The 13,912-nt window shown below is 36.5% G+C and overlaps 1 protein-coding gene across 4 annotated transcripts in view; it reads left to right on the forward strand.

Annotated features, from left to right (window-relative positions):
- The window catches only part of LOC115420484 (voltage-dependent calcium channel subunit alpha-2/delta-4-like), a 103,800-nt gene that overhangs the window by 14,185 nt on the left and 75,703 nt on the right, over positions 1-13,912 (forward strand). For all 4 annotated transcript variants that reach the window (XM_030135738.1, XM_030135737.1, XM_030135735.1 and 1 more), the window contains exons 3-7: positions 6,839-6,955; positions 7,127-7,186; positions 8,921-9,083; positions 9,809-9,940; positions 11,702-11,762. In XM_030135738.1, coding sequence (XP_029991598.1) covers positions 6,839-6,955; positions 7,127-7,186; positions 8,921-9,083; positions 9,809-9,940; positions 11,702-11,762 — 533 coding nt within the window. The remainder of the gene's footprint in view (positions 1-6,838; positions 6,956-7,126; positions 7,187-8,920; positions 9,084-9,808; positions 9,941-11,701; positions 11,763-13,912) is intronic.

Genomic DNA, 13,912 nt, shown 5'->3' on the forward strand with positions numbered 1-13,912 from the left:
AGAGAGGTGCTGACTAACTGGCTGAACTGGGGGCACAGAGTAAAGGGTTGTGTGTTGTGTTAAGATAAACATTTATTTATTTGTGTCTGGGTTTGTGACTGTGGTAGTGTCTGTCTGAGTGTGTGTATGTTTGTGTGTGTGTGTGTTTACCCATACACACACAGGGATCATGGTAATGCCCAGATTGAGGACCGAGCCCTCTTTACCGGCGTCAGGATTTGTGGCCTGTTCTGATTTTAGACGTTCATCCATTTATCTGTCAGATTTATTTTTATCAGAGGCAGTCTGCAGTTTGTCTGTTTCAAACACACAAACACCTCCTTTAGTTAGAAGATGACTGCACCTGATTTACCTGATTTGACTTATTTTACAATACACACTCAGTCAATACTAGCTAAATATTACATCTGTGAGACATTTGATAATTTATTTTTCCTACATGAACCAGATATGGTATATGATTACAGTATATGAATAGAGGAGCTAGTGCAATGTCGGCTTTTTGGAGCCAAAAGTCACCATATTTTGGGCAGAACTATGGGAGCCCTGGAGGTCAGAGGTGAGTTAATGCTAACTACTGACCTACTGACTTGGTAAAATGACCAATTTTATCAAGCACTGTGAAACAAATTCATTTTACACACTTGTTAGTGTAAAGTATTTGGCAAAATTAGAGCTGTCTGTTAGGAAGAAACATGTTTTATAAATGAACCTAAACTCCCAAAAGCCAATTTGGCACATTAGTGAGCTGTGATACAGACCTGTCAATCAAAGTCCAACACGGTAGACAACAAATCCTCTCAATCTTATTAACAGAGGGTCAAATTAAAGATCATTGATTAGGCCAAGATAAAATGAATGAGACATGAATGAGTGCTGGAGGGAAGTGTTTACCCAGTGTTTTTAGAGTGAAGTTCCAGGTCTTTGGGAGCCAGGGCTTTTTTAGAGCCAATTGGAGCCAATCCCAGTAGGTATCAGCTGTATTGCAACTTTAAGATACTTCCACATTGGCGTAATGTTGGAACCAAGATCCTTTCCTCTTGGTCCCAGACAAGGTTTCAGTCTTGGACACAAAATTGGGCAAAATCACTCTTATCTCACTGAATTAATTTACACATTCAATGTGTTTAATAATGAATGTAATTGATGGGTGCAATCCCAAAATAAATCTCATCATGTTGTACTTTTCAAAACCAACAGGCCATTATGTAATATTTATCAATACCATTGTATCATTTAAACTGTCACTGTAAGATTAATTTGAATTTTTTTTTTTTTTTCCAAAATTCAGTGTTGACTAGATACTGTTACAGTGGTGGAGGAAGTACTGAAGCTTAGTACTTAAAGTAAAAATACAAAGTATATATTCAAGTAAAAGTAGAATTACTACATCGACAATCTCTCTTAAGTAAAAGTACTCAGTATTTACTATATTATTCTTTTAAAGTAAAAAGTACTCACACAATGGGTTGTGTTAACGTCTGGGCTGTGGTATTGTGATAAAGAATGTAGATATACTGGCTTATGCCTCTATCCATGTCACTGCTGTAAGAATTACAAGTAACTATACAGTATATACAGTTGGTGTACTTGTTGTGTGTTCTCTCTGCAATATTATGTGTACTCTAAGTTATAATTCTGTGGATGAGTCTAATAGAGCCACCTGATTGGTTTGCAATGGCAAACAACGCCACAACGCAACCGGTAGGTTAACAATTTTTTCGTGCAAGATTTTGAGGAAACTTTGTTCATAAAATGTAACGAGTAACGGCATAAATTGTAGAAATGTAGTGGAGTAGAAAGTACAGATTACTGATTCAAAGTAATGTGCAAAATCAAAAGTATGCATTATTATTTTTCACTTAAGTATAGTACAGATATGTTAAAAAAATCTACTTAAAGGTGCCCTGCCACACGTATTTCATTACTTTTTGATAATATCTGAAGTTCTACCATGGACTCTGTAACATTTTTTTTTGTGGATAAAACGCCTTGGTTACCAAGTTTCAAGTCATTCTAACATGGTATAGAAAGCCTGCTGGAAGACTCAACTCGATTTGCACCAGTTCTCATGAATATTCAGCATGCTAATCTGCTTGACTCTGATTGGCTAACAGCTAGCCAATGATAGCTTGGCTTTTCAGTAGACTCCACAATGGTACTGCTCCAGGCTTCAACGGTAACCTTATTGTGAAGCCTCTGCTGAACTTGCCAAAGTTGATGAAGTCACTCTCTTCAATATGCGAGGATAAGAGTTTGAATTATAGTGTTGCTGGGGCGCCAATGAGGGGTGGTAACCATGACAAATTTATGGGGCCCAGCATTTGTGGGGGGGCCATAGAGCAGAGGAGGGGGTCCAGTGGATACAGGCTAGAAGTTGTAAAAATGTCCTGTAAGATCCGCTGTATAAGAGAGACATAGAAGTTGGGAATCGGGAAACATTGAAAGCATGTTAAGTTTCGGTTTCGTTTTCACACTAGCACAAGTGATGTTATGTATGGACCGCCCCACCCACCCCCCGACAGATTGACAAGATACTGAATTTTATGAAAGGGCCCACATTGTTTAGCTTTCACAGTTGGCAGCGGCGCCCCTGTAGTGTTGTAACATTGTTCCAAAAATGAACTGAAGCCATTTGATCCTCAACTCTGGGTTCTTGGTCAGCATATGCATTGTTGAAGTTCTGTTCGAACATAGCGCACAAGAGCATTGACATTTAGCCATCCTTGCTGTACATGAAAACTGTCACTGGGCTGGACGAATTCTGTAGGCGTGGTCTCACCTGGGCAAGCTCATGAATAGTAATGAGCTCAGGCATTAACACGTCACACTGACCACCTTTCTAATTAACCTGATTTCTGCACTTATTTTTTTTTTACTGTCAATAGCAGACAGAGGAGGTAGCGGTTCATTTTCACATTCACTACGTAACACAAACACCTATGGACTGAATATATTTAAAAAAAAAAAAAAAATTCAAGTAAAAACAGTTTTGTGTGGCAGAGCACCTTTAAATACAGTAACCAAGTACAAACACTTTGTTACATTCCACCACTGGTACTGTACAGTTTGGTTTCTCAATAATCACACAAAGTTAGACCTATTTCCAGATTTCATTGGAGCTGCAGTGCTGGAGATTAGGCTATTATCACTTTCATCATGCACCTCGAGTATATATACCAATGAGATACCACTTCCCATTCATCATAATACTCAGCACACATCAATTACACTCCATAACAGACATCTTTCTAGAAAGTCAAAAACAAAACAAAACAAAAAACACATTAAAAACACAACATCAATCTGTTTGTTTAATTTAATCTGATTTGTCTTGAGTGGTGATAAACACAAGACACAATGACAGTGGGAAGTGAGAAGTGTGACATTAAAATGACAAAATCCACTTAAAGAAAACACAGCATAAACTGATGTATGCTGATTCCTCAGAGGTTGTTGTTCTCTCATGTAGTCAGGGTTTAGAGTGCATTATCTGACAGAAAGTATTTGTATTTGATTCTCTGAGAACCTGTTTCATATTCAAGCAAAGTGCGTATTGTAACTGATATATCCCCAACTAAAATCACTTGATTTGAACTGAAACCCCGTGAGATAAAAGTGAATACATTTGTGAAATCTGTGCCAATATAGTGAATGTCAATCAAGTAAATTTGTATCTGTGTCTGAATATTTGGCATCAAATTATACTTCTGTAGAATAGGGATGTGTATTGGCAAGAATCTGGTGATACAATACAAATCACAGTGCTAGGATCACAATACGATATATTGTAATATATCACAATCCTGCTATATAATGCACATTCTATGTCCGTCTGATCGATGTTGCAGCACAGGAGGGCGTTTGTGCGGATTTTTCCGAGACTTCACAGGCCTGATCGCCGCCAAACTCGCCAAATGAATAGAAACATTACCTGACTACCTACTAGGCACAATTTTATGTCCGTATTCAAATGTTGTGAGGTATACTGGGCGATTTTAGCCTCTCTCTACTTTGAATTCTTCATCCCTGCCTCCATACTCCATTTTCAGAAGTCGTTATGCTGCCGTTCATGACATTTCTACTATGCTACAATGTGAAGGCTGCAGTTCACTACCGCTGTGTAATTTTAATCATGCTTGACAGGCCAAACAAATACATGCTCTTCCCTTCATGCCTCACATGTTGGCTCAAATTATTACCTGCACAGTGCATGATTAAATGGTAGTTTACAAATGGATAGTGGTGGCAGACAAGTTCTACTTATCATGCTATCGTACAATGGCACCACGGATACAATGCCTCTACTACTCTTAACAGGGCGATATTTTTTGGTTCTTGTTTGTTTTTTTAAGATTATTCCCGGGAAAAACTGAATTACACCAGAAATATGCACAAATGCTTGGTACATTTTGTTTGATCAGAACAGGATCTAATGCTATATCTCAAAAATTTCCTCTGTAAAAACTTAAAGTGCAGGATTTGGATAAATTAAGTTTTAACATCTGTCTTTACCTGTATAAAACACACACACACACACACACACACACACACACACACACAAACAAACACAAGCAAAACAAACAAACAAAAAAAAAGACAAGTAAATAAATAAATACATAAATGTTTTATAGACAGTAAAACAGTTTAAGAGCCTGTTCCCTGAATCATCCAACATCATAATATTATTTTTTTTCAATCTCAGCGAAGGAACTAACATCTGCCTCTTTCATACAGTAAAAAGTGCTTTTAGGATGTTTGAAATAACCATTATTTAACAAAACAGTGTAATCAGTTTCAAAAAACTTTGCATAACCTGCAATATCCTAATACTACTTTTGTAGTATACAAACAACAGAGCAAAAATACCCATGTGACTATATAAATAAAAGAGCAAAATACCCATGTGAATATAGAAATAAAAGAGCAAATTACCCATATGAATATAGAAATAAAAGGGCAAAATACCCATGTGAATATAGAAATAAAAGAGCAAAATACCCATGTGAATATAGAAATAAAACAGCAAAATACCCATGTGAATATAGAAATAAAACAGCAAAATACCCATGTGAATAAAAGAGCAAAATACCCATGTGAATATAGAAATGAAAGAGCAAAATACCCATGTGAATATAGAAATAAAACAGCAAAATACCCATGTGAATATACAAATAAAAGAGCAAAATACCCATGTGAATATACAAATAAAAGAGCAAAATACCCACGTGAATATAGAAATAAAAGAGCAAAATACCCATGCGAATATAGAAATAAAAGAACAAAATACCCATGTGAATATAGAAATAAAAGAGCAAAATACCCATGCGAATATAGAAATAGAAGGGCAAAATACCCATGTGAATATAGAAATAAAAGGGCAAAATACCCATGTGAATATACAAATAAAAGAGCAAAATACCCATGTGAATATACAAATAAAAGAGCAAAATACCCATGTGAATATACAAATAAAAGAGCAAAATACCCATGTGAATATACAAATAAAAGAGCAAAATACCCACGTGAATATAGAAATAAAAGAGCAAAATACCCACGTGAATATAGAAATAAAAGAGCAAAATACCCACGTGAATATAGAAATAACAGCAAAATTGCCCTGTGAATGTGGAAATAAAAGAGCAAAATACCTATATGAATATAGAAATAAAAGAGCTTGATAAACAAAAACGACAACCAAAAAACAAAAATGAACCTCCTCTGTGTCCGCATTAGAATAAATACATAAAAATATCGATACAGTACTTTTTAATATTGATACAGTATCATGAAATGAAACATTGCGGTATATCATGGTACTGATACTTTCTTATACTCCTGCTGTAGATATGGTCACGGAATAGTTTATAATAAGGTTGTATTAAGCTGTATTTAAATATTGACCAAAGTTTTACCCAGAAGCCTCCACTGAGACCAGTATGAGAGCAGACAGAGACTCACTGTGTTAGTTTTGTGTGTGAGCTGATGCAGAGGTTGGACTGAATGTTTGACTTTGGTCATGTGTCCACCCTTAACGTGTCATGTGAGATTCTTGAACTAATTGGAATTAGTGAATGTCTTAATCAAATGATTCCGAGTCTAAACAACCAGACTTTGCTCCCCGTACTGGCTGATCCACTTCAAGCTTCTTGATCCAGAGTAAGTGATCTAATGACCTCAGAGCGACTCACTGCTAAAAATCATACCCACCTACACATAACAGCCGCTGATTTAATGTGATTTCTCTGATGAAAACACAAGCCAATCTGCCAAAGTTATCAGGTCACTTTCACTGTCATCTGTTTCAGTCAAAGAAAGAAATAACCCTCAACAATCGAATTTTTGCTTTAAATCCCACTGAGCAGTTTTTATGACTTTAATGGGATAAAATGAAAAATGAATAATGTACAGTAATCAGATTCAGCGATGTGGAATCAACAAAAATCAATGTGTAATAATCAAAAATCTATAATAATGACATGGGGGGAGGGGTGTTTTTGCACTTTATACAATTTACTCCAGCTCTTTTAATACTATTTAAATATTTTGTATTTTATGTTGTGTATTTTTTTTTTTACTCAAGCACCGTCTCCATAAAGCACATCTGAATTTCGTTGTATATGCTCTGTGTATACAATGACAATAGAGGAATCTTGAAAATTAGAAAACAGCAATATTTATCAAAAGAATATGAGGAGACAGACAAATAAATATTTCAATGAGGATTCTTTCAAGTTCCAAGTTGCAGTAACTAGTCATTTTGAAGTTTCTGTGAAAATAAATAGTGATGCTCATTCAGATTCAGATCGCTCACCTGTCTGCCTTTGTTTCCTTTCAGAAACTGAAGGACGTGGAGTCAATCATTAAGATCGTAGAGGTGGATGGAAACGATTTAGTTAAGGACTATTCTGATGAAATTGAAAGGATGTTGGGGAGTAAGATGAAATCTGTCAAGGTGAGGATGTGGAGGTTTCACTGGCTTTACTATACTTATTAAGTGTCTATTTTATTTATTTTTTTTACCACTAAATTAATGGGTTTTGTATGTGACTTACCTCTCACAATCTGCTTTTGTACTGTTTAATTCTTCTTTTTATTTGATTATCTTGTTTTATTTTTTCCCCAGCGGTTAGCAGAGTCAGCAGAGGATGCTGATCTGTACCATGAATTCAACGCTTCTTTAGAGGTTAGTGTTTCTGTTTCAGTTCTTTGGGTCACTGAATACTAAATTTCAGTTGGAGAGAGAAAAAAAAAAATCCATTACATAATCCACCCGTATCATCCCTGTTTCCTCTCTGTCTCGCCTGTGTTTTGTCAGTTTGTTTACTCTCACTGCTGTGCTTTGAACTGAATGCTAACGTTAGCATGTAGCACAGATCGGAGTTCACTGCAAGCAGGTTGGCACTGACCTCTGCAACAGATTGAAGCTTTAAAGCTTGAGCTGACACCTGAAATTAGATCAACCGTTACTGATGCTGTGAGAAAAGTGGGTCAACGCTGCCAGAAACTGAGCTCAGCAAAAGCACATTTAAGAAAATTGTATATGAGGTGATGGCAATATATTAATGTAAGGTTTAAAAAATAGTTAGCAGATATGAAACATAGAGCAGCTTAATTCATGACAAAAAGTGAATGTCTCTCTTCTTGTAAGTTGTCAAACATTCAATAATTATACCAATACTCCCAGGTGATTGAGAGTAGTTTAACCCATAAAGACCCAAATATACACCAGCGACCAAAACCATCTAGTGATCTAAACTGTTTAATACCTCTTGATCCACTGATCCTATTGATACATGTAAATAACTGGTGTAAAATACAGTTTGTCATCTTTTCATGGTTATCAAATATGACCCATTTGGACATTCAGAGGCTCCGTAGTGAACATGGAAACACCGTCATCTTCTACAACATTGATTCACCAGTAAAACCCATGGAGTTGGATCAATGACAGTGGATGGAGACACTTGTTTTATGTTCAGTTAATGTGAGATCTGACTGAAAAAGTCACTTTTTCTTCAGTTTTCTCTATTTTTGAAATAAGAATCCTTAAATGTCATCTCAGCATGATGATTTAAGTACATGATCAGTAAATTAGATAAAGGGAAATACCTGATCTTCACTGAAAAAATGCAAAATGGAGAGGATGATATTAAAATAAATGGTGATAAATCACTCAAGAAAGGTTAAATAGAGAGAAAAAATCATTTGGGAACTGCCATAAAGGTAGCACTGGGTTTTTATGGGTTAAGGCAGTGATTCTCAAATGGTGGGTCTCAACCCAAAAGTGGGTCTCAAACCCGTTTACAAATCCTGTTTTATTTTCTATGGAGCTGAGCACCGTCTATTCACACTCCCCAACAGTAGGTGGCAGTAATGTGCTGTAATGCTAATTAAAACCAGATGTTTCACAGCATAAAAGAAGACCCAAAAGTCTATTCAAATCATGTCAAAACTCAGGTATGACAATGACTACACCAGATATGGTTTTACCTACACTGAGGACAAAAACCTTAGTGTGTTTAATTTTTGAAGTGATTGAATGCACTTTTAATTTTTAACTGAGTGCATTTTTTAAATTTTGGTTAAAATGTACTTCATTTAAAGGAAATATTTCCCTCTTAAGCATCACCACCCGCTGATCATTTTGGTTTATCATTAAACTTGTCTTCTGTGTTTTCATATTGTGATATTCTGTATTATTTCAGGTTCAAAACACACCATCTTTTTATTAAAAAATTTGAGAGCATTAATTTTTATCAGTTTGGGTCATAGCTGGTCATTGAGGGGTGATAGTGGGTCCTGAAGCCAGACCAGTTGAGAACCACTGGTTTAAGGTGTTGACTTTTTACAAGCTGTTCCCTAGTTTTTCATCTAATTCTGAAAGGAGCGTCCTCGTGTCCTCTTCCTGTCTCCTCAGTTTGATTATTACAACTCCATGTTAATCAACACAGTGGACGAGGATGGAAACAACATAGAGCTGGGAGGAGAGTTTCCACTTGAGGAAAACGAACACTTTAACAACCTTGCAGTGAACACGCAACAGAGCGACATTCAAGTCCCCACCAACGTCTACAACAAAGGTCAGAGGTTGTCCTTAACATCTAAAATGACCAGCGATACACTGCTTTTATTTATAGAATGTTTCTGCACAGAGGTTCAGAGCTCCACTGATGATGCTAATATTTATCTTATTGACACAGGAAAAGAGATGTTTTCGTTCAGTGAATCTTGATAGGGAAAGGATCACCACCCCATCCAAATCTGAAACTCTACTGGAAATGCTTGGAGAAATAATTTGGGCATTAATGTTCTGATCCATATGTCCTACAGTCCTCGATGTTCGGGCAAACAAACACCTTTTGTTGTTCTTCTTCTGCTCTTCACTGGTCAGATATTTATTTAGAAAATTAATGACCTTTAAACATTTGCTTTTACCTTTTTTTAAGTTTCCTGAAAATGCTTCATTTACTCACAGAATAGCAGATATTCTGTTTCTTTAGCACTAAAACACCCTGAATAGCTGCATAAAATGTATTTAATACTTGAAAAAAAAAAGAGTTTTAGCAATCTTTAGAAACATACTCCTTTAATCGTTCAAAGCAAAGAGCCATTTCAGTCTGTCACTGCACATTTCTTCACTTTGAACATCTCATTTATTCTGAATTGTGTTAAATCATCATAATTTGGATGGCACAGAAGAAAATGTGATTCATTCTCAGTTTCTCCTAATTTGCATAATGCTTCCAACCTGCTCTCACTTCAAGTCATGCTAATGAAGTCTTGCTTGTTGTTTCTATGTGTGCAGATCCCAACATCCTAAATGCCATCTATAACTCAGAGGCTTTGAATGACGTCTTCATCAATAATTTCCAGAAAGATCCGACACTCACTTGGCAGTACTTTGGCAGCTCCACTGGCTTTTTCAGAATCTACCCGGGTAAGATTTCATACGACAGAGGAACAAAACATGAGTAGTTTAGCTGAAGATAATTTAGTTTAGTTTAATTTAGTTTGTCTTGTCATTTAAAATAATACAGAAAAGCTCATGATGTACAGTATTGAGGTGTTGTGTCAGGTTTACCCAAATTCTCTTCTAAATTCTCATCCTTAAATCTGTATTATTAGTAACTTCATATTACGAAAGAGTAAAATGTGGTCAATATATGGAAATTGTCAGAAGTGTAAATCTATATGCATGTTTATTATATTTACATGTTTTGCATATTAAATGTTGTTTAAATGAACGTGATGAAGTCATTTGAAAAATACTTTATCAACAAAGTCAGTGGAAAGACCAGGGGCCTCATGTATAAAGCGTGTGTATGCACAAAAACTTGGTGTACGCCCTTTTCCACACTCACATTCAGATGTATAAAGAGTGAAATGACCGTGGAAATGTGCGGTCCTCCACGCCAAGTCCAATTGATTGAGTGATTTAATTGGTTTCCCCTGTAAGTCGCTTTGGAAAAAAGCGTCTGCCAAATGCGTAAACATAAACATAAACATAAGTCCATAGCTGGCGTACGCACGTTTCTAGTGCTTTGGAACCATTGGCGACACAAAGAGGTGACACTGGGAACCTGTTAATAATGTGAAAAAGGTCATTCTTCAGAATGATGTGCACATCGGAGATACACAGATGAACAATAAACACACCGGCACATCATCCTACTGCCAGAGCAGCACATCCACCCACCAGAACCAGAACCAACCAGACCCTGGACCCATTAATGCCAATCCTGCCCGGGTGGAGATTAAGCAACAACCATATAAAGAGAAAAGGACCCAAAATTCACTGGTTGTTAAATGCATTTAATGTAGGGTTAATGTCTGTGAGAACATTTATTAGTCAGTCCAGTCGCTTATTGACACCGCTGATTGTTCTCATGATGTTCTCTTGTGATTCGGGTGAGTACAGACCCATGCTGGTCGGATAGGCATCAGCAGCTGGCTGTTGCTGGACCGGATCGGCTAATGCTGGGGAGGCAACAGGAAGCCTCTGTGACAGGAGGCTGATACTGTGTCTGACTGTCTTCTGTCTCACTGTTGGAAAATAATAATTTGAGTAATTAAAAATGAGTCAAAGTCTATGATTTCCTCTTTGATATCCTGGCATGATTACGCATGAACCTTTATCTTGTTTGGCTGTGATCAGACTGTTGTATGACCCGTAGAATGAACTAATGTGTGAGTTACACAAATACTAAATATATATTTACCTTGAGGGGTGATCCGAGTCGCCCCTGTTAGACCAGTGTCACCCACAGTAGCAGTGACTCTCTGCTCAAACGGGCTGAGTTCGTCTCTTTTCTCCTTCCGCCTGTTTCGGCCTTAGCTTCACGTCCACCTTGACGTCATCATGTGATCATGCAGAGAGGGGAATCCCAGAGGGAATCCCACCTGCAGGCCCCGTTTATACCAATTTGCATATTTAAATGTGGGCGTGGAGAGGGAGGAGTCTGGTACTCTAACATATGCAGTCAATTCAACGCTGATTGGGATGTATAAAGGAAGTGTGTTTGGATTCTGGCGTACACTCAGTTTTATTCATCTGGATTTTTTTGTGCGTACAGACTTTTCTGGACTTAAGTGTATGCCAGGTTTCAGTATGAAATCCATGCAAGTCTATACATGAGGCCCCAGGTTGTCATTAAAAACCTATTTGTTTTTTATTATTATGTTCATGCATCTCCTTCAGGCATTAAATGGACTCCAGACTCTAACGGCGTGGCAGCTTTTGACTGTAGGAACAGAAACTGGTGAGTTTTGTCCAAATTTTGATTGATCAATTCTTATCTCACTACATTTTTTTAGATTTATAATGTATTAGATGTTTATTAAACGTTTTTTGTCATTTACTGTAAATTTCTCATATAGTGTTTTATAAGTTTATGGCTAAATTGTGTCTGTGCTTGTTCAGGGCACCACATTTTAGTTTTGTTGTGCATGCTCGACATACATGTATAATGACAATAGAATAGAATAGAATAGAATAGAATAGAATAGAATAGAATAGGATACGATACAGATACAGACACAGATTAACTCTATTAATCCTTGGATGTGCACAGACCCAAATATTCAATGTTTCAGTCAGCTGACAATGTGTATGTTGACATGCCATAAATCTGATAAAATGTCATCTTCATTGTAGTCTTCCACATGTCAAACTTCCACAAACTTATTCAGTCCAGCGCAGAGCAGCTGCTATAAACAGGTCCTATATTGTGTGAGAGACTCAACAGGAGAAAACTATATTACCTGTACCATATGGAGGAGGTGAATCATCTGCTTCTTGTTCACTCTGGGGTCCTGAAAGCATCTGTATCTCAGTCAAGGCTCACTGAAAATTAGCTATTTAATTAAGGACAAGAAAGTTTATTAACTGTATTCCTCCAGTGGTAACCACAAGTTTTTATAACCACATAGATACTCACTTGGCCTGTGCTCCACAACCAGGAAGTCAACATATTCACACTGAAATAGTAAATACAGCTAAAAACAACAGTGCATTTAGTATTTCAAAGACTTTTTATTAAAGTGTATGTTTAGTAATATGTTTAACCCATAAAGACCCAGTGCTACTTTTAAGACTGTTCCCAAATGAATTTTTCTCTATTTTTAACCTTTCTTAAATGATTTATTGCTATTTATTCTAATATTATGCTCTTTATTTGTATTTTTAAGTATAAATCAGGTATTTTCCCAATATTTGATGTACTGATCATGTACATATCCATAAAAGCTCAGATTAAAGTTGAGGGTTATCATGTCAAAAACAGAGCAAACTAAAGAGAAAGTAACTTTTTTAGTCAAACATATCATTAACTGAACATAAACCAAGTGTTTCCATCCACTGTCACTGATCCAACTCCATGGGTTTTACTGGTGAATCAATGTTGTAGAAGATGACGGTGTTTCTGCATTCACTACGGAGTCTAAATGGGTCATATCTGATGACCATGAAAAGATGACAAACTGCATTTTACACCAATTATTTACATGTATTGATAGGATTAGTAGATCAGAGGTTATTAAACATTTTAGATCAGCAGATGACTTTGGTCACCACTGGCTTTTTAGGTTTTTATGGCTTGAATAACTCTTCTTCTCCATATGACTGACCAGCTGCCACTGTTAGAATGTGGTGAAGCAGATGATCTGAATCTACTTCTACTTTATTCAGTGTCCATATCTCCACCGCTGTCCTCAGTTGTGCTTCTTTTCAAACACTGAAACAGCTTTAATGCTGCTTCTCAGCGGACTGCAGCATCGAATAAGATTCTTACCTCCAAGTGGTAAAACATACAAAACATGAGTCATTGGCTCCATAGCCTTCATGATGTATGATGTTAGGGCCACTAAGTGATATAATATATTTGCAATAGTACCAAAATCAAAAATAAAGCCTATTCAAAAGGGTTCATTTAAGTATAGTTTCTACACATTAGTGGATCGTAATTACTGATAACAGTTCACAAAAGGTACATAATGATTGTTGTGTTTTGTCCAAACTTGTGGAGGTGGTTAACTGCATTGTCTGCTGAAACCCAATGGATCATGTTTGTTTACTGATATGGATTACATTAAAGACTTGTTATACTATAAACACTGGGACAGATGGCTGCTAAGTTTAGCCTCTTAACAAAGGTGTTGCCACACAAACAGGAACATGGAGTCCAGTAACAAAGTAGACTGGAGAGAACTGGATAAAAGTGTGATGATTTATGTATGCAAACATGGTTCATTAGAAAGTAATTCACTTTTTCAGAGCCAAAGATGTTTTTTGTACATAAATTACACATGCTGCATTTGTCTTTTTCCAAAATCCTAAGAGGATGACAATAACAAATATATGAGTAAACCCTGTCTATATTTTACAGCATGTACTAATATATAAGTACAACTC

The sequence above is a fragment of the Sphaeramia orbicularis genome, chromosome 6 (assembly GCF_902148855.1).
Source record: "Sphaeramia orbicularis chromosome 6, fSphaOr1.1, whole genome shotgun sequence".
Taxonomy (NCBI): Eukaryota; Metazoa; Chordata; class Actinopteri; order Kurtiformes; family Apogonidae; genus Sphaeramia; species Sphaeramia orbicularis.